This window comes from Psammomys obesus, unplaced genomic scaffold (assembly GCF_907164565.1).
Source record: "Psammomys obesus unplaced genomic scaffold, mPsaObe1.curated_primary_1811, whole genome shotgun sequence".
Lineage (NCBI taxonomy): Eukaryota > Metazoa > Chordata > Mammalia > Rodentia > Muridae > Psammomys > Psammomys obesus.
The window spans coordinates 13,179,053-13,201,721 of record NW_026596095.1 but is presented as its reverse complement, the minus strand read 5'-3'; the positions used below and the strand labels follow the sequence as shown (position 1 = coordinate 13,201,721).

General features: G+C 36.2%; 1 protein-coding gene across 2 annotated transcripts in view; it reads right to left on the bottom strand.

Annotated features, from left to right (window-relative positions):
• The window catches only part of LOC129691974 (bifunctional heparan sulfate N-deacetylase/N-sulfotransferase 4), a 344,209-nt gene that overhangs the window by 203,084 nt on the left and 118,456 nt on the right, over positions 1–22,669 (bottom strand). For both annotated transcript variants that reach the window (XM_055628185.1, XM_055628186.1), the window contains exon 2: positions 6,890–6,977. In XM_055628185.1, coding sequence (XP_055484160.1) covers positions 6,890–6,977 — 88 coding nt within the window. The remainder of the gene's footprint in view (positions 1–6,889; positions 6,978–22,669) is intronic.

Sequence of the window (22,669 nt, the reverse complement as noted above, 5' to 3'; positions counted from 1 at the left end):
TCCCTGTCATTTTGTGTTAGGAATGAATAAACTAAACAAACTAAAAGACAGAACATTATTAGTTTATTCACACAGTATAGTATTTTGAGAATATATAAAATTATTATATGATTAAATTCAGAACATTTTAAAATTTGTCTAAATTTTATAAAATGTACAAACATGTATATCTTCATACAGCAAAAATATTTCTGGTTAGCTCTCTTATTTTTTTTTTCTTTTTGCTTTGAGTTATAGCAGCATTGTTTTTCTTGTGCATTTCATTGAAAACTATTTCTATAATGAGAAGGGCATACTAATTTTCTTTTTTATAATTTTTATTTCTTATATTAATTACAGATTATTTACTTTGTATCCCTGCTGTAGCCCCCTCCCTCACTACTTTCCAATCCCACCCTCCCTCCCTTATCTCCTCCCTGCCCCTCTCTAAGTCCACTCTAGGTCCTCCTCCCCTTCCATCTGACCCTAGCCTATCAGGTATCTTCAGGACTGGCTGCAATGTCCTTATCTGTGGCCTAGCAAGGCTGCTCCTCCCTCAGGGGGAGGGGGAAATCAATGAGCCAGTCACTGAGTTCATGTCAGAAATATTCCTTGTCCCCCATACTAGGGAACCCAGTTTGATAGTGAGCTACCATGGGCTACATCCGAGCAGGGGTTTTAGGTTATATCCACACATGGTCCTTTGTTGGAGAAACAGTCTCATATAAGACCCCTGTGCCCTGATATATTTGGTCCTTCTGGAGCTTCTCTCCAGGTCATACTAACTCCCTCTTCTTTCCTATGATTCCTTGCACTCTACCGAAGGTTTGGTTATAAGTCTCAGCATCTACTTTGATACATTATTAGAGTCTTTCAGAGGCCCTCTGTGGTAGGCTCCTGTCCTATTACTTGTTTTCTCCTACTTCCAATGTCGATCCCCTTTGTCTTTCTAGGTAAGGTTTCTTAAAATATTCCATTATGTGTTATATGAAAAAGATTTCCTTGATCATGGAAAAAACAATATAACATGGGTAATTCAGTTTGGATTCAATTCTTGGAACTGAGTCCCTTCTTTCCTATGTAAGTAATAACTATTTGATCTTGAGTAGGTATAATTCTGAGTCCTAGTTTCTTTATTTTTAAAGATGCAAATACTTTTCAATAACGTCTTAGTAAAAGATCAACGAGATCAATTGATGAAAGCACTTCACTTTGTGACTTCCCAATTGAAGTGCAATAACTACAAACATCTGAAAATCAAACCAGGAGATGTTTAGTTGCTTTGGTTTTAATTGGTATATTTTTACACATTCTTTTTTTGTTTGATTTTTTAATTAAATTTTAATTTTTTTACATTAATTACATTTTATTTGCTTTGTATCCCAGCTGTAGCCCCCTTTCTCATTCCCTCCCAATCCCACCCTCCCCTTCTTGATCTCCTTTCATGCCCTTCTCCAAGTCCACTGATAGGGGAGGTCCTCCTACCCATCCATCTGACCCTAACGTATCAGGTCTTATAAGGGCTGGCTGCATTGTCCTCCTCTGTTACCTGGCAAGGTTGCTCCTCCCTTGGTATAGGGCATGGTCAAAGAGCCAGCCACTGATTTCATGTCAGAGACAGTCCCTGTTCCCCTTACTAGGGAACCCACTTGGAGACTGAGATGCCATGGGCTACATCTGAGCAGGGGTTCTAGGTTATCTCTATGCAGGGTTCTTGGTTTGAGTATCCTCAGAAAAGACCCCTGTATCCAGATATTTTCGTTTCGTTGCTTTCCTTATGGAACTCCTGTCCTCTCCAGGTCTTACTAATTATTTACTTCTTTCATATGATTACCTGCACTCTGCCCAAAGTTTGGTTATGAGTCTCAGCATCTGCTTTGATACAGTGTTAGGTAGAGTCTTTTAGAGTCCCTATGCGGTAAGCTCCTGACCTGTTACTTGTTTTCTCCTACTTCCAATGTTCATCCCATCTGTCTTTCTATGTGATAACTGATTGTCTTACTCCGGGTCCTCCTTCTTGTTTAGCTTCTTTAGGTGTACAGATTTTAGTAGGTTTAACCTATCTTATAGGTCTACAATCCACTTATGAGTGAGTGTATACCTGTGTGCCTTTCTGCTCCTGGGATACCTCACTCAAGATGATCTTTTCTAGATCCCATCATTTTCCTGAAAAATTCATGTTTTTCTTATTTTTTATTGCTGAGTAATATTTCATTGTGTAAATGTACCACAATTTCTGTATCCATTCCTCCATTGAGGGATATCTAGGTAGTTTCCAGGTTCTGTCTATTACGAATAAAGCTGCTACAAACATGGTTGAGCAAATATCCCTGTTGTGTACTTGAACATATTTTGGATATATGCCTAGGAGTAGTATAGCTAGATCTTGAGGAAGCACTATGCCTAATTGTCTGAGAAAGTGCCAGATTGATTTACAGAGTGTTGTACAAGTTTACATTCCCACTAGCAATGGAGGAAGGTTCCCCTTTCTCCACAATCTCTCCAGCATGTGTTGTCATTTGAGTTTTTGATCTTAGCCATTCTGATGGGTGTAAGGTGAAATCTCAGCGTCATTTTGATTTGCATCTCCCTGATTGGAGATGCCTATAAGAAGGCATTCTTATAGATTTAGCTCACAAATATCATACCCTTTACACACAAATATTGAGTATTATTAAGCTATACTTGTAGCAAGCTACTTTCCTAGAACATTGAATACTAAAATAACTGAATTATGTCTTTTTTAATACAGTCAATTTCCTTATAGAGTTTAAGAGTAGAAATGTAGAAATTCATGAGGGCTTATGAATGAAATGGGCAGACAAAATTCATAATTTTCCTAAGTTGTCTGAAACTAAAGCTGTTGGCATCAGACTCTGAATTCAGTGACTTTTATTGTATATTAGAGCCATCAAATATTGAAATACAAGCTAAAAATAATTGCCATTTCCATTGGTATAATGTTTATACTATAAGTATTTCACATCTGTGTAATTAAATTGACTGAGGCATGCATTTGAAATAGTTGCTTATGTCACAATTAATGAAGGAATTGCTAGTCTTTCCTCCTCCCACCAAAAAACAAAACACAACAACAACAACAATAAACTCAAAAACCCTACCTGAATTTTCTCTGAGTATAGAGTGTCTAGAAATGCTTTTCTTTCAGCTTTACTGATCATTACTGTGCAAAGCAGGAAGCACAGAATGCTTCCTTGACCAGGAACAAGGTCAATTACTCAATTTGTAGAATATTGATATAAACAGTAGAATGGCTGATCCTAAAATATCAGCAATTTTATGTTGGAGATTATGCTAATTTACAAACACTTTAGGCAAGGTTGAAAGTGACATTTTTCAGCTTCTTGCATTTTAAATATAATAGATTAATTTCTGCCAACCTTTCTCTAATTTTATGCTAGCCATATAATTCAAAGCCACACGAGACTGACCCTTGACACTCTATATAGCTTAATGAAAAATATGATAGCAAGTCCTTGCTGGTAGAACACAGTAGAATTTTAAGTGATTTCAAACCTAAGTAGAAATGCTGTATTTTGGCAATCAACTCACGTAGTTTTATGATACTCATGTATGCTTAAGTTACAGGCTAAAATGTACATAGTGAGCATATTGACACCAGTAAAAGAACACTGAGCCTGAGGTTAGTGTTCTATCACTAATCTACTGCCAGGGCCCAAGACAACAATGCTTTCAGCAAGAATCTGAATGATAGATTAACTGACGCAAAGGCAAAGTTGTAAGAGAAAAATAAACTTGAAAACATTCCATTGGCTCTTTAATGTCATTTGCATAAAAATCTGCTCATTATGCACAAAATGTTCTAATTTCTAAATGTGAACAAGTATTTCTTAATTTTCTTTTTATTTGGTATCTGCCATGACTTCACATATGTGAATTTATAACGCCTATACTAACTACCTATAGGGCATTTGTTAGTCAATAAAAGTGCATTAAATGATACCTACCACCCACAAATTAGAGAAGAAATGCAAATTAACACCTCATAGACTTTTATTATCATGGAAAATATTTTCAAAATTACTAATGAGAGCTTACATCTTCATGCATGGAGGTAATAGTAACACCATTTTGGAGATATAGAAACTGAGGCACAAAAAAGGAAAAGTAGTTTGTGTATGTTTCTATAGTTGGTAAAATGCCAAAGCCTGGCTTTCAGCACAGTCCACCTGTTACCAATGTCTGTCCTTTTAACCAAAATGCAATTGTCACTTCTTTAATCTTTGAAGTTAACATATTTTTTAATTATGCGAAGTTTTAGGGAGTAAAAATGACAACCAGTGAATACAACCTTAATCCAATTTCCAAACATTATTCATGATAATTTGATTTGATCTAATTGATCATGAAATTATAATAACAGTAATAATTCTCACTAGAAATAATAACCAGTGAAAAATAAAATGTGCAGAACTCCCAGAAGGCCGACTAAGCTGTAGGGCTTTCATTCATTAACACTTTCACGATGCATTTTCAACCAAGTTGTAAACATCTCCAGAGTGAAAAAAAAAAAATCATTCTAAATTCCACATATCCATTTTTTTTTCTTTTTAATCAACCACTATGTCTTCCTCTTTCAATCTGCCACCTGTGGATGATGACTCTTAGGGAAGGTTGAATGATATATCATTTTAGGGTGAGATTGGCCTTAAACTCTGAAGGTCAGAGCGGTGGACAGGTAAGAACACATGATAAATGCAAATACATGAAACAGTTTAAGACGTGCAGCACTTGTCACTGCTATATGAGAAAGATGAGATTAAATCCCTTCAGTTAGCATCCTCAAATACTGAGAAGTCAGATCACCCTGGGAGAGGACAGACAAGGCTGCCTCCTAATGGTTTCACGTCACAGCCACAAGTACACAGAAGGAATGAACTTCCTTGGCTTCCAACCTTCTTTTCTATAATGTTAAGTCTCCAGATAGGACTGTGACTAGATACGGATCACACATGCCTATACAGTGGAGGTATCAAAACAGTCAGCACTTGAGGAACTGTTAACTTAAATGCGTTAACATGAACTCAACGAAAAATGATTGCCCTCCTGAAAAATAATTTTTAATACTCATTTAAATAATACAACACAGCAGTCAAAGAAGAGTCATACATTTATGTGGAGAAAATTAAATTTTTAGGATTTATGTATTTATACATATGTTTTATTTGCTAAGTGAGCTATTACCACAGCATAAAATTATAGAATGTTTCTTCCATCATTTCTTGGCAAGGCTAGTTCAAAATCAGAGTCAATGAAGTCTGTTTAAAAGACATAATTAAAATGTGTCTTTGGGGGAGTATTTTAGTAAGTGTTTTTGAAATATTAACAAGAACTATCTTGTTTATTTCTTAATGGAAGTGTGCTGTGCCCTTGCCCAGGATGATAAAGAAGAAATAGGAAATACTACTATCAACACTAACATCTGGCAGGTTTGATATGTCAAAGCATGAAAAGGAAATTAAAACTGAGTTGATTATCTAGTACACTTCAGCCAAAAGAATGCATTTACTTCCACTATAAAACTATTTAAAACAAAATCGTACTGTTTGTGTATGAACTTCAAATAATCTGATAGCTTTATTCCCATTTATGAGCAGACAAGGCATCACAGGTATCTGCTTTATAACTTCCTAGATAGGGCTTCTTGGGATGAACTCATTTCTTACGGAGACTTTTGAAAGAGGTTTACAAAATCATGGCTATTTTCAGAATGGTCAGTTGGACATGCCTCACTTGTGCAGAGATGATGGCCCAATCTCTCTGCGATTGTCCTTTTAAATATACAATCATTTGAATTATCAGCTGCTCTAAGTACTAATTTCCATTCTATCACCTTAAACACATTTAAATATTTCAAAGAGGAACAAAAAATAGCCAACACACAATGAGGAAAAACAAATAAGACATTTCTACTTCATTCTTTTAATAAACCAGGCTGAGCTTTGCCCTAGGCAGTCTCCTTGAGTAAAGAAACTGCGTTGAGGATGATTATGGACTACCTTTGTGCGGAGTGTTTTTAATGGGTCAATAATCTGCATGAGTGCGTGGAGATGTTGAGATGCTATGAGCCCAGAGCATCACATCTTAATACCTTTAGCTTATAGCCTAAATGCACACATGGGTGAACCTCTTGTCCTCTTTACAGAGGCCCAAACACATAGTCTTTACTATTGTTCTTCTCTATCAGTGTAAGACAATCCATTTTATAGTTCTCTAATATAATATAATATAGCACAGTGCTAATGTTCTGAAGATAAAAAGCCAAAATATGAATGGGAGAATTCAAAGAATTAAGACACAGGATAACATAAAGTAAGCACATCAACACCAAGCCTGTTTTGAGAATTTCTTTAGGGGCTGGGAATAAACAGAAAGATGACTGGACAGAAGTGGGTAAATGCATTTCTTAAAAGTCAACAAAATCCGTATTGCATCACCAGGTGTTTTTTGAAAGAAAAAGTGTTGTATACCAAAGTATCTATCAATTCAATTATTTGATGGTTAAAAATACTGCCCAGTGAGGTTCATTGTAGCATTGCTATCATCAGCACTGTCAGAACACTGAGAATTTGCTTACATGACACAGACAAAAGGGAACACAGTCACACTGGGCACAATGACGACGGTTTCTCTTACAGAGTTCAAAAGTCAATGTCTTCCTCTGTTGCCCTTGATTTTAGTAGTTTTGTGCCAAATAAGTAAACTCATTGTTTTGTTTTGTTTTTAATTTAGCTACTTATACAATACACCCAAGTTCCCCTCCTGACCACAATCAATATAGACATACTATGTCTACTACTTATGGAACATTTAAGATTCTAAATCCTATTTATATGTAGCTGCCTGAGAGCACAAAGCTAGTTCTTACCTGTGTGGTAAAACTTCCCTGAAAATCCAAGGTTGAAGGTAAAATTTGCAACCTGAGTGCGCAGTAAATTTTGAGTCTCTAGTAATGCCTGAAATAAATAAGAAATTAACATGATTTTAGAAAAATAAATATGAAGCTTTGGGATGCTTCTTTCACAAATGTGTTTAAGAGCTTTACTGAACCTGGGTGTCTGATGGGCATCGATTGTGTATTCATATTGCAGCTATTGTAATTATTACGGATGTTATTTCATTGAAGGTCACCAAACTGTGAAACAGTTAAATCTTAAGCACATTATGCATCACTGAAAGCCAATTCTCCAACTGCACAGCCTTGAAATCATTTTTCATTTTGTATGAGACATTTCTTGAGTTTCAGATTATTACATTTCCTTTCCATGGGGAAGCTTTTCCAGAATTGTTTCTATGGTCAAGTCTAATGCATGTTACTAAAAAACAGAGTACACATTTTACTTGCACTACAATTCATTATGTGACTGTGCTACCTATCCTATGATTTTAAAGATAAAATAATTGAAGTAAAAACTGAGTTTTTGTTTTGTAAACTAATGAGCAATGTATATTTTATAGGACTGTTTTGCAATTCTAAAAAAATGTATATATAAGAATAAAAATGCTGTATGTTGGTTGTCAATGTCACCAAGAAATATTCTCTAGTCTCCTAACACAGCAAATATTTTTTTTAAATTTCTAGATTTGGAATTGTACTATTATAACTTCCCATTTGTAAGATAAGAACAAATTGGTAATAAATAACTTATTCCAACAATCCTCCAGTTTTGTCATCCTATTTTAATATATACATAGCATAATTCAGAGATCTTCATATTATTTTTTGCTTATTGGCATGATTACTAATTTATTGATTCAAATTCTTTTTCTTGTTGTTAGCTTTGTTAGTACTATAGGTTTTAATACGTTTATCCTATATTATATAGCCCTAAAGAAGCTAAACAACAAGGAAGACCCTAGGGAAGATGCTTAATCCTCATTCAGAAGGGCAAACAGGGTAGACATCGGAAGTAGGAGAAGGCAAGGAACAGGACATGAGCCTTCCGCAGAGGACCTCTGAAAGACTACCCACCAAGGTATCGAAGGAGATACTGAGACTCATAGCCAAACTTTAGGAAGAGTGCTAGAATCCTTATGAAAGAAGAGGGAGATTGAAAGACCTGGAAGGGACAGGAACTCCACAAGGAGAACAGCAGAGACAAAACATCTGAACCCAAGGGGGCCTACAGAGACAAATACTCCAACTAAGGACCATGCATGCAGAGGACCTAGGCACCCTGTTCAAAAGAAGCCCACAGCTTCTCAATTTCCAGTAAGGGGAGCAGGAACTGTCTCTAACATGAACTGAGTGACCAGTTCTTTGATCACCTTTCCCGAGGGGTGCAGCCTTGCCAGGCCACAGACGAAGATGATGTATCCAGCCTTGATGAGATCTGATAGGCTAGGGTCAGATAGAAAGGGAGGAGGGACCCTATCAGTGGACTAGGGAAAGAAGGGGAGAAGAAGGAGGGTGGGTGGGACTAGGAGGAGATGAGGGAGCGTGCTACAGTGGGGATACAAATTAAATAAATTGTAATAAATAAATATGTAAATAAAATAAAATTAAAAAGAATTCTTTTTCTGTTTCTCAATAGATTTTACAAAAGGACTTTATTCTGATGGGAAAAAAAGTGGTGCTATTAATTCCAAAGCAGATACTAAGACTCATAACCAAACTTTCGGCAGAATGCAGGGAATCATATGAAAGGAGGGGGAGTTTGTATTACGTGGAAAGGATAAGAGTTCCACAAGGACCAAATATATCTGGCCACAGGGGTCTTTTCTGAGACTGACACTCCATCAAGGACCATTTATGGATATAACCTAGAACCTCTGCTCATATGAAGCCCATGGTAGCTCAGTAACCAACTGGTTTCCCATAGTAAGGGGAACAGGGACTATTTCTGACATGAACTCAATGGCAGGCTCTTTGACCTCCTCACCCCCCCCAAGGGAGGAGCAGTCCTGTTAGGCCACAGAGGAGAGCTTTGCAGCCAGTCCTGAAGATACCTGATAAAACAGGATCGGATGAATGGGGAGGAGGTTCCCCCCATCAGTGGACTTGGCAAGGGGCACGGTGGAGATGAGGGAGGGAGGGAGGGACTGGGAGGGAATGAGGGATCGGGACACGGCTGGGATACAGAGTTAATAAAATGTAACTAATAAAAGTAAATAAATTAAAAAAAATTTGGTTACTGTTTTCCATATGCTAGATCATAATAAATAAATAAAAAAATAAAGCCCAAATTTAGATTGTTTACTAGGCATTAATAATAGTGAATAAGTTTAAACTTCAAAATTTTATTATCCTTACTATTCTTTGTAAATTATTCAATTTTAATATAAGAAAAAGAAGGAAACATGGATACAAAAGAATGTGGCAGGGAAAGAAAAGTGACCAAATAAATATTAATAACATAATATAATCAGTAGTTAATTGATTATTCGAAACCGTAATTAGATAGAAACAATCATGACCATATTTTTTTCAAGCCTTCTCTGTGTATTATCCCTGGCTGACCTGGAACTCACTCTGTAGGCTGGCATAGAGTTCACAGAGCTCCTCCTGCCTCTTCCTCCTGAGTATCTGGATTAAAGTTGTGCACCACCGTACCTAGCAAACAATCTTATTTCAATAATAATAAAAGAATGAAAGAAATAATAGAAAAGTAAAAGCATAGGGAAGGTATATTTATTAGGTTTAGTCATTTGTAGCATGATGATTTTTATGAAGATGAAAGTAAAAATTAAGATGGTGTTGTTAAAAATGCATGGAATTTCTTTAGGTTATTGCTGAATGTTTTTCCCTTCTTCCTCTCCAATCCTGTCCACTATTTCTTTCCCCTCTGAGTTTCTAAAGTCATTAATTATTCTACATGCATTCATCATCATTTAAATTCAATAAGGGCTTACTATTGTGTTAAGAATAATAAACACGAAACATATAATTTTAGGGAGAGAGAGGAAGGAGGAGGCCGACAAGGTGGAAAGAATATGAATGCAGAGAATAATGCGTGTGATCGTACCTCTTGATAGAAGTCTCAACTGTGCTTTGAAGGAAGTTTAATAGAATGCGTTCCTGCACACCTACCCAATTGGTGCTCTTTGGGAGAACAATCTAAGAAGGAAACAGAAAACTACCTGAATCAACCTTCACCCTACAAGGAACCTTTTCCTTTCTTTTGGGTTTTAAAAGGACTGTAGAGAACAACGTTTCGATCGTTCATTTTTAGTTTCTTCTACTTCTCTATTCTCTGTAATAATGCTAGGCAACCCACATAGTTAGCACAGTTGAAAACCAGACTCACCTAGCAGTGGTCTTGGAAAGGGACAGGGAGATGAGGAAGGCACAGTGGGATTGGGAAGGAATGAGGAAGGGGGGTACAGCTGGAATACAAAATAAACAACCTGTGATTAATATTAAAAAATTAAAATTATAAAAGGGAAACCAGACTCATGTAGGCTACTCTATTAATGAATCAAGTTTTATCAGCCATTTTAACACTATAATTTTTTTCTATTCTATAAAATGGAATAAGGATCAAGCTATTCTAATATTACATCACAGGGGACCTGCAAAGAATTAATAGTCTGCTGCACAGTATGACTTTAATAAATAGTGTTCAATAAATTCTGGAGATGTCTCTTCTATCAATCATAAATCCTTGAATATTTAAATCTCTAATGAGGCTACATGCAGCTCTCCATTCCCTACTTCACTATGTAATCCTTAACCGGAAACACTGTCTTTGCCTTCTATGTGTCTCCATATCTTTCTCACTCTTTCCCCTGCTGGAAAGCCACCCTTACTCCCAATTCCCTTTCCAAAACTCCACCCATTCTTTAAGTCCAAATGCCATCTTTCTGAAGTAGTCAACCACTAATGCGTCAAAACTTTTCCATTCCTCATTTCCCAGAGAGTGTTTGTATATTAGTTTCTTAAAATTTGCATAATTTTCTGCTTTATTATACATACTCTGAATCTTATTTCCCTCTCTAGTCAATAAGAATGTTCAGGTTGATCAAATCTGAGTCATTTTTCTTTGTCCCTTGTTGGAGAGTGTGATTTTGTGCATGTGAAATGTATTCACAGTCAGATAAAAGTACATGTTAATGAGTAACAATAAATAGGATTCATTCCATTTATTTTGTTTGTAACAATTTTTCGATGCTAAAATGATAAAGATAGATGAGTCAAATGTTGTATCTGAACAGTGTAGACAAAAACTTATACCTCACCAGCCTACCACAGCAAAATCGTGTAGCAGTATATTTCAGCTTGACTAAGGGAGGGGCAGAGCCCTGGACTCACGGAATCTCGTACCCTGGCACTACTTAAATCTGTAGAGTCACACAGACGTTTCCACTGATGAAAACAGTAAATTTTCTATGCATAGGCTTCTAATGCATGCCATGACAAAAATGAGAAAAAATACTATGAAGAAAAAGCAAATGGACTCCCGAGGAAGTGTCAAGTATGCTCAAGGTGTCCTGCTTTATGCTAAGAAAATACTCTGTTTTTTTTCCCAACCCAGAGGAGGTAATTTTCTGTTTTTCAGTGATGAAAATATATTAATCAATATATAAAATCAATTAAAATTTAAACATAACTATCTAAAATAAGTTTGAAAATAAAAACCTTGATATTATGGAGGAGATGAGAAATAAAACTTAACTGAAACACAAGAAAAATCTAAAATGCCAGAAGCAAGATCAGAGAAAAACAATCTATGAAGTTAAAAGTAGATGAAACATAAGAAAGCTTTGGAAATAAGCCCCAGGTTTTGGGGGAAAAAAACTTGTTAATAGTCTGGAAATAATATATCTCAATTTGAGAATGAAACAGTTGAGTTAAAGTGCAATAAAAGTACAATCAAAATACAAGATTGTTATAAGTATGCCTTCATATATTAATATGTTTAGGGAATTTAACTTGAAATTAGATGTAAAATAGAATAGAGTCTGGATAATAGTTTTTAATTCATATAAAATAATATATCTGGGCTTACATTTTATCCTTCTGTTTATGAGGAACTCTGAAGAACTTGAAAGGACATTAAGAAAAAAATAAGTATGTAATTTCCTTTATAAAAACAGTTTTTCACTATTGAAATTGGCATTGTTACTTTAATTTATTCTATGATCTCATAATGCATTCTTCATTACTAATAAAACAAGTTGATCTTTGTCCTTAAAGTGAATACTATTAAAGAGACAGATAGAATTCAAACTTAATTTGCCAGAGCATTTCCTCAATTAGAGTGTTAAGATTCTCGATTCCAGAAGCCAGAATGAGGTCCTGCTTCAGATGCCTCTCACCGGCATCAGGTATATATTTTATCATATGCTCCCCAAAAAGTCAAGATCCTCGTAAGCCATGTGAAATAATCTTCAAGATACTAGTGCCTGCTCTCAAGCTTGCCCTCGACTGATTCTGCACAGGCAGGCTGAGAACAGAGCCTGTGGACTCTGATTTGAACAAAAACTGAAATGGTTTTAAGGAGATATCAAAGAACTCCAGAAACAATAAGAAAGTGCATTTTATGTGTGTGATAGGTATCAGTTAGTTCTTATACACAGAATTTTATATGACTCTATACCTTTTTATAAATTATTCAATTAATACTGCACAGGTGCCTATATGTGTAGTTTGATCTATTTTTATGCAATTTGTTTTATTCACGTCTTATTCTTCCAGAATCCTCTTGTTTTGTGTGTGTGTGTTGTTTTGTGCGTGTGTGTGTGTTGTTTTGTACGTGTGTGTGTTGTTTTGTGCATGTGTGTGTATGTTTATACATATATATATGTATAATAAAATAATCGCATTTCACCTTTCCTTCCCTTCCTTCAAACCCTCCCATTCTTTCCTTTATGAATCCCATATACCCCATTTATTTTATTGAAAAACTATGTTTTTCATTCAATATATTCTGATCATGGTGTTCCTTCCCCAAAGTCCTCTGAGATGCACCAGGGAGATTATGTAAAACAAAAACAAAAACAACTTATTTTTCATTTGACAGTGGTAATTAATTGGCCTCAGTTTCTTGGTAACGGATGGAGGCTTATGTCTGCTTTCCCTCTCAGTTCTGGGACCCCATCTGATGCAGACCTATGCATGCCCTATGATACTGCCATAGTTTCTGTGAGTTCATATGTGCACCAGTCTTATTGTGTCTAGAAGGCCTTGTTTCCCAGTGTCATCCAACTCTCTGGATCTTAAAATCATTTCTTTGCCTCTACCACAAGGTTCCCTTAGCCCTAAAGGGAGGGATTTGATAGATAAATCCCATTTAAGACTTAGTGTTCCAAGGTCTGTTAGTCTCTACACACTGTCCAGCTGTGGGGAGTCTCTGCATTTGTTTGCATCTACTGCAGGAAAAAGCTGCTCTCGTGATGGCTGAACAAAACCTGAGCAAAATGTCATTAGGAACTATTTTATGATCCTAATCTGGTCACCAGCTCTATACCACACACATATTTTCAGTAGTTGGTTCCATTCATAGAATGGGCCTTAAATCAAATCGGACACTGGTCGATTTCCCCCTAAGTTTGTTCACTATTGTACCTTGCTGGCAAGTCATCATCTTTGTAGATGAAAGACTTTGTAGCTGAGTGGGTGTTTACCTTTTTTCTTTGGTAATTGTACAGGTCCTTCCCCTACTGTGAACAATAGTCTCCCAATGTGAAGGCTCTAGGTAGGCACCAGTTCACCTTCTCTGTTTGTGGAGAACAACCAATATCCTAGGGTTTTGTTTTGTTTTTGTTTTTTTGTTGTTGTTGTTATTTTTTTGGGGGGAGGGTGGTTTCTATGGAGCTTCTTTGTCCAATAATTCAATTAGATGTAACACAATTATGGCAGTAGAAGTTTTACCTGGTGATAATATATGTCCAGTTGGGGCTAAGTCTGCCCTAGTGTTTAAAAATTTGTCTTCACCTGTCTGTGTATGTGTGTGTGTGTGTGTGTGTGTGTGTGTGTGTGTGTATGGGTGCTTCTACTGTATTAATCGTCAATATGACTTCACATATTGTCATTGATTTTTGAAGTTCTTTCCCGTATTTCCTCCCTTGTAACCATTTTTTATCCTACTCCCCATTTGATGTTCCCATCTTCTCATGGGCATCCATAGCTATTTATTTTATTTCCCTTTCCTAAAGAGATCTGTCACCCTGCCCACATTCCCTTACTTTATATGTAACTTTTGTGGTTATATAATTGTTTGCTTATCAAACAATTAACAGCTAAACTCCATGTATGAGTAAACACATTACACATGTCTTTCTGGGACTCGGTTACCTCACTCAGGATGACTAATTTTTTTATCTTCATCCATTTACTGGAAAATTTCATTGTTTTATCAGCTGTCTAACATTACATTGTGTAAATGAACAATATTTTCTTTATCCATTCATCTGTTTCTAATTTCTGCCTACTATGAATAAAAGCAGCAATGAACATAGTTGAGTAATGTCTCTGCAGTAGGGTGAAATATTTTTTGGGTATATGGTTAAGCTGGATCTTGGAGTAGATGTAGTCTCAGTTTCCTGACGAATCACAACATTGATGCTTATAGTGGCTGCACAAGACTACCCCCTTCCCCCTCCCCAGCAATGGAGGAGTATTTCCTTTTTCTGTTTCTTCACCAATATGAATTATTATTTGGCTTTTTTTTTTCTTGGCCATGAGTAGTTTGGTTTTGCATTTTCCTGTTGATGAAGGATGTTGAACATTTCTTTAAGTGTTTCTCAGCAATTTATATTTCATCTTTTTGAACTTTTGAGATCTTTACATCTTTATTTAACTGGGTTGTTAGTTTTCTTGATGTCTAATTTTTAAATTCTTTGTTTTGTTTTTGGTTTGGGCACTGTACCAGATGGGTAGTTAGTAAAAGTCTTTCCCCATTCATTGACTTCTCTTTTGTCCAAATGATGGTGTACTTAGCAGTGCTGAAGCTTTTCTGTTTCTTGAGGTCCCATTCAACTGTTGATTTTTAGTGCCCTTGATAATGGTGTTCTCGTATGAACGTCTTTTTTCCTGTGGCAATGATTTCAAGATTATTCACCACTATCTCTTCTGTCAGATTCAGTGTATTGGGGTTTATGTGAGATCTTTGACCCATTTGGAGAAGAGTTTTGTGCAGAGTGATAGGTATGGTTCAGCTTGCATTCTTCTAAACGTGCAGCCATCCAGTTAGAAAAGCACCATTCACTGTCTTTTTGCCAGTGTGCATTTCTGGATTCATTATCATAAATCAGTTGTTGTAACCTACTTAAATTTTATAGTCCCTCTTTTGAGACTTACTTTAGTTCATAGCATAATTGTGGCCCCTCTCCATATTTTTCTATCTCTCCCTTCTTTCATAAGATTCCCTGCACTCTGCCCAAAGTGCCCATATGAGCCCACATGGAGAGCAACAGAACCAAGAAATCTGGGCCCTGGGTCTTTTCTGAAACTAATATTCCAACCAAGGTCCATGCATGGAGATAACCTAGAACCCCTGCACAGATGTAGCCATGGCAGCTCAGTGTCCAAGTGGGTTCCCTAGTAAGGAGAACAGAGGTTGTCTCTGACATGAACTCAGTGGCTAGCTCTTTGATATCCTCTCCTGATGGGAGAGCAGCCTTACCAAGCCAAAGAGGAAGACAATGCAGACAGTCCTGATGAGACCTGATAAGCTAGGGTCAGATGGATGGGAAGGAGGGCCTCCCCTATCAGTGGACTTGGAGAAGGTCAGGGGAGAAAATGAGGAAAGGAGTGTGGGATTGAGAGGGCATGAGGGAGGGAGCTACAGCTTGAATACAAGATGAATAAACTGTAATTCATAAAAAAATAATTAGTTAAAAAAGCCATGGCTCATCATTCTGGTTAAAGAGGCTCTAGTAATGGAAAGCAAGAAGAAGACAAAACCATTCAGGAATCTTTGGCAGTAGAACCATGAAAAGATAACAAAAACGGAGGCTTCTGTTTGAGGCACTTCTGATGCAAAGTAAAAAAAAAAGGAGGGGTGACATCAAATAGTGTGGCTGCTGCTAAACTTGTGTGGGAAGTGGAAAGGACCAAAGTTTCAAGAAAGATTCAGGTTTCCAATACTCAGGTTTCTAACACTCAGTGAAGTAGAGAAAAGCTGGGAAGGCTTTTACGAAAAAAAAAAAATCAATACTCCCAATACCTCTCCCCAGATTTCTTCTTCAAAGAGAGCAAGTGCATCGTGGGAACCTCCACATGCATGTCACCTTAACAGGAATGAGTTTCAAGTTTGTTTTTGTTTTTGTTTTCTTCACATTTTTTCCACCAGGAACTGGATGCAAGTTTTCAGAGACAAGCTATAAGCTTAATGCTTTAGTGGAATATTCTCAAAACACAAGACATAGTTTTTGAATAATGGAAGGTCAAGTATCACACTGGGTAAAGAGACTGGTAGAGGGAAGATAGTATCTGAAAGCTGATTTGAGCTTGTAAAATAACATTAACTCATATCACGTATGAACAGAGTTTGCATTTTCTGCCTGATTGTCAAAGAACACAGGAAGGTTATGTAAATCATTAAATCTGAAATGCATTTATAGCGTTGTAAATTTTGTCTGATTGCATCAGCAGAACACTGCATGTGTCTCTGAAGCCCTTTGTATTAGATCCAAGCGGCTTTATCTTACACCCTAAACCTGGTTACTGAAGACTTCCATATTCAAGTTTGTGCTCACAGAATTTTTAGCAACTGATACCTGGCATTTTCAAAATTGTTTTGGGTATGCGTCTACTTCTGTTTTCTGATCTGCTATGTAGTTCTCTCTCCAGGACCAGGGATTCACTGAAAAGGATGGCATACCACTCATTTATCACAATCCTCAGTTTCTCACTTATATTTATCCTTAGTTTTAGTTTTCTTAGGTCATTTCAAATTTCTCAGAGCCTCACTCTCTGAACCTGTTTCCATCATTCATGATGATTTTACTCAGCCATAACTGTGAGAAAGTGTCGGTAATGATCAGCTTCTATGAAGACTTTTTTTCATGGTTTCAAAGTTTAAATCCCACGGCTACTTGATCTGGTTAACATGGGTCTCTACTGGCAGAGTACTTAGTGAGTGTCCACTTCCTATTGGACAAAATCAAAATCAGACCTAGAAAGGGACTAAGGTCCGTCATGTTTTCTTAAAGAACTCATCTTTTAAAGCTTTCACTACCTTGTAGGAACACAAGCTGAGGACCATTAAACACAGGCCTTCGGAAATAATTGTAATCCCAGCAACCAATATAACTGATTATAAATTTGAATCAAATAAGTAAATGTGAACAAAGTTCAAATCCATAATGACTTTTTAAATGGTTCAAGTCCTTGGAATTCTCCTTTATAAATTGATTCCACCAAGACCTATATTAACCACAGTATTTACACTAAGGTTTTTGTCTCCAAGTCTACACCATGATCCACAATATTTTTAATTGCAAAAATATAAACATACATTGTAACTTCATAGCTCATGATTTGTAACATAACCAATTTCTTAAGTTTTTTTTTTTTTTAAGTATCAACCTAGTTGAATAAATAATCAAGTCACAAGATTGAACTAGTTTATAGTTGGGATTTTTTATGGGGTAGCACAATAATGAAAATAGTCAGTGAAAGCTTAATGAACTAGAGGGTTGCTTTGGGAATAATAAATCAAATAGGAAAAGAGAGAAAGCATACACATGCCACCGGGAAAACAAACCAAAACCAACGAACCAACCAAAGAAACCAAAGCCTCTTATCCAGTGACAGTGGGGGTCAGCTATCTCAAAATGTGCCTGACTTCATCATGAAGAGCTGAAGTGTCCTGGATCCAGGTCCTTTTTGAGTCCGGTGATAATTTAAATATGTAACTTGTATCCCTGCAAATTTCAACTCCTATGAAAAACAGTGATATACACCTACTGTTTATGGAAGCCCCAGAGCAGCTACACTTCAGTCACCTTCTTTAAACTTGGCTGGAGATTTGGAACTTAAACTGTTGCCCCTTTCGGATCAACTTGGACAGTTTTAGATGAAAGGTTAGCCAATGAAACAAAATTCCTTACTGAGAAATTATGTTTGCCAAACTGCCTCACAAGTTAGTAGGTCTGTGAAACCTAGTAATACTGTAAAAATTGAACTTTATGATAAAAATTCTTGAGAAACATTATATTATACATATGAATTAATAATTCATAATAATGTATTTAAATAAGATGGATGATTAGCAGAAATAAATCTTAAAGTTGATGTACTCTTTGCATTTCTTCAAATAATCAGTGAATAGCATTCAAACCATTTGCCCAGATTTGTAATACGAGTCTTTTGGAAGACAAATAAATAAAATCGAGCCATTAGCTGACCCACTACTGCTTGGGTAGAGGTGCTTTCTGAGGCTGCACCAACTGTCTTTAATATAGCTTACTATTTATTATGCAATGCAAATAGCAAAACAGAAGAGTTGGGATTAGGTATAAAATATAACTCTATAGATTTAATCACACAGTCATTTAGTTGCCTGCAAGCGGTCTGTGCAGAGTGTATTTTCTCTTACTCTAAGATGTACTATCTCAAAAGAGGCTCAGGTCTAGATCAGTCTCTTAATAGTATAGAATTCTTTAAACATCTTGAGAAACTTATACTCTTGATAAATATAATACTTTATTATCTTAGGAAACCTTATTCTTGCTTAAAATTAAAAGCAGCTGTTAACTTATTTTTGTTAACAAAATGGTATTCTAAGATGGTCTAGTGGGTAAGAGCACTTGTTCTTTCAGAAGACGTAGGTTCCATTTTAGCACCTAAGGTGGTGGGCAATGACCTATAACACACTTCTAGGGGATCTGACCCCGCACCTCTGCTCTCACAGGCATGCGTAGAGCACGTACACACCTATCCAGCTAACAAAATTCTAAAAAGTATACATATGTATATTATAGATGTGTGTATTTTTCCTTTTATTGAAGAGAGATCAATGCCTCACATAATATATCCAGACAAGTTTCCCTTCCCTCTAATTCTCCTAGCTACTCCCCAATCCCTCCTCCCATCCAGATCTCTACCCTCTTTCTGTCTGTCACTAGAAAGTCAACTCTGTCTAAGGGATTATAATAAAATAAGATAAAACAAAAATTAACACATTTGAACAGAACATAACAAGCAGAAGGAAAAATCCAAAGAAAAGGCACAAGAAACAGATATAGATGCAGATACCCATTAGTTCTCACACTCAGGAACCACATAAAAACACATGAATGACCTGTAGGGTAAAAACAGAGAAAAAAACTAAATAAAGTTCAAAAAATAAAAAAATAAGACACATTTTTTAAAAGTCCAGATATGAGACTATAAGAGAAGGAACCTCCTTTAATCAATTTTGTTTTCTGTTTCCTATCTTAAAATGGATATTCTTAAGAGTAAAATTGAATTTATATTTTATGCCTTTAAGACCACTCAGTTTCTAAGTGGTTTCCAAGGTAAGGGGTACAGGGCTCTCTCTGACATGAGCTCAATGGTTGGCTCTTTGATACAGACTTGCCAGGCCACAGAGAAGGACAGTGCAGCCAGTCCTAATGAGACCTGATACACTAGGGTCAAAAGAAAGGGGAGGAGAACCTCCCCTATCAGTGGACTAGGGGAGGGGCATGGGTGGAGAAGAGGGAGGGTGGAACCAGGAGGAAATGTGGGAGGGGGCTGCAGCAGGGATACAAAATGAATAAATTGTAATAAATAAATATACAAATAAAATAAAACTAAAAAAGACTACAGGAACCTGAAGATGCCACCTTTTCAACAGAGCTCAAATACTATAATGCATCATTGGGATAACTATTTCTGCTCCTGCTCACTGGGGTATCTCCCTTTCTCTTTTTCTCAGTACAGTGTGGGCTTACTGTGATATCTGCCACCATGAAGATAGTCAAAGCTTGCTTTAGTTGCTTTCACTTATTTAGTTCTATAAACATTCCTTGGTCACATGTTGATTAGGATTGCTTTTAGTGGCATGACAATCAGTTATTAGTTACGTGTATTTTAATGTCATTAAATTTTTCTGTAACTATAATTAGTTATAAAATATTTCTTGAGCAGAGAAATTCACCTTTTGTGCTTGACTTAATAATGCATTCTACTCATACACAGATGCATTTCAGGAGCTTTAGAACTTTGTGACATACCTTAAGGGTCTTGAGCTATGCTGATAAACCCTAGATACTTTTGGCTTGATTTGACAGCTGTGTTTTGCCTATAAAGGTGCTATTAAATATGCCTGGAGCCACAGAGGAATTCTGAGGATAATAGGTATTTGAAATTTTAATTTGAAACTCTCTTTGTATGCTACTTTATTTTAGATGAAATGGAGAAATATACCTTCCGTTTCTTGCCACCATTCACCAGAATCACAAAGAACACATGACTACAAGAGTGTAGACACGCAGCAAATGATTGACATGTTACCAGTGGTTTGAATAAAAATACACTTTAGCACTAGTGTGTTTTATATATTATAAAATACCCTTACGCTAGGTGGTATGATGATGAATACATGTTTTAATTCGTTGTGTTTAAAGTTTGTTAGTTTTAAGGCTGATTCTAAGTATGTGCACTAGGGTGGACTAAAATTCCATATTAACCCAGTGCGCTAGTATTTCAGGCATTGCCACTATTCCTAAATATAAATATATACGACATATAATAAGGTGGTTAAATCTGTCTTGGTTTCCAATAATAACGATATCAGTATTTTTTCCATTTTTTAAACTTTTATTAATTACACTTTATTCATTTTGTAGCCCCCCATAAGCCCCTCCCTCCTTCCCTCCCGGTCCCACCCTCCCCCCTTTCTGCATGCATGCCCCTCCCCAAGTCCACTGATAAGGGAGGTCCTCTTCTCCTTTCTGAATGATATCAGTTTTTAAATATATCTTTGAACTAATAGATAAGTGAATGTGAAGCATTTATTAATTTTTGTTATTTTCATGGGTGTTTAGTCTACTTATGTTATAATATAGTTAATATTTTAAGCTTTTTTATTAATAGCAACAATATATATAAAAAGCTTATAGAAATATCAGATTAAACATTTCAAAGAATTATCGATAAGGAGTTAGAAAAGAATTAAACTTTATCATGTCTGATCGAATCAACAACATAGTATCATTAGAGAAGCTCTAAATTCTGCATTGCTGCAACATAAATTTAGTATTTAAAAGCTACAGTCTTACTGAGAAGCTTAATAAAAACTGATTTGTAGGGCTGGAGAGATGGCTCAGAGGATAAGAGCACTGACTGTTTTTCCAAATGTCCTGCGTTCAATTCCCAGCAACCACATGGTGAGATCTGGTGCCCTCTTCTGGAGCACAGGCACATATGCAGATAAAATGCTGCATACATGATAAATAAATAAATAAATAAATAAATAAATAAATAAATAAACGGATAAATAAATTAATTAATTAATAGATGAATCTAAAAAAAAAAAACCTGATTTGTAAATAAACATGTTTAGTTACAGGGTTAAAATCGAACTTAACTAAACATGGCCCACATTCTTTCCCTCGCATTCCCCAGATCATTTATTAGAGCCCTTTTCTAAGCAGCCTTCCCAATCCAGCAGGAGTATGCTGCCTCCAAAACACACATGCCCACCTGTGTATTGAGGCCTGTATGCTCTGTATGTGAAATGATTCCAGCTTCTAATTTTCATAAATATATTGCACGGTCATCTTATTGTAAACTAAATTAATATTTGCAATGTTCACTTTAATACAACCTTATATTTTTTTGAAAAGTTTCTCATGGCACAAAATTAAATATTTGGCAAGAATGTGTTCATATATATGTATCTTCACATTGTTTCCAAGAATCATTCCCAAAGGCTATCGAGCTGTGAGTCGTTTTACATATGTTTGAAGACTGAAGTTTATTTTTGTTTAAGTTCAAACAGAGTAGAATTTTTTCATTACTTGGCCAACAGGAAAAAGATAATAATCATTTCTAGTTTTTTTTTCTAAATATAAAAATAAATCTTTGTGGACACAGAGCTATGGTTATTACAGAAACTAAGGCATAAATCCACACTGTAGTGTATTTTAAGGTGGGTTTTTCATGCACATGGTAGACCAGTTACCTTCTGCAGGATCTTGCTACCTGCCTGCCTTACAAAAACAAAGTTGATCCTGTGAGATTTTCCAGCCCTCCTAATACTGTATGATTTTAAATAACTTACAGTACCACCCATAGCCTAACTAACATTCATATTTATTACAAGGCACCTGATAACCACTGACTAGTTTACAAGCTCTGACTTCCTGCAGGAGAAGTAAGTCCGGCCAGACGGTCATAGAGGAGAACAACAAAAGCAAAAGGTATTAAACTTAACAGCATCCAGCCTTGTTTTTGTTCTCTCCAAACACAGGCAACACTAAAATATTTCTATGTGAATGTTGTACCTTTCTGTGACATACACTATATACTTTTAGGTATATTTTTACTAGATGCTGCTACTTAAACTTAAGAATTTCATATATATATGTAAACTCATATTCAGCTGTCTTCAGATGCCAAAAGAGGGTGTTAGGTCCTCTGGAGTGAAATTATAGTTGTATAGGGCAGTTGTGATCTTCTCTATGTTCATCCTTAGACCTGAACCCTGGCCTTCTGAAAGAACAGCAAGTGTTCTTAATCTCTAAGCCACCTGGATAGCCTCTGGTTGTCATA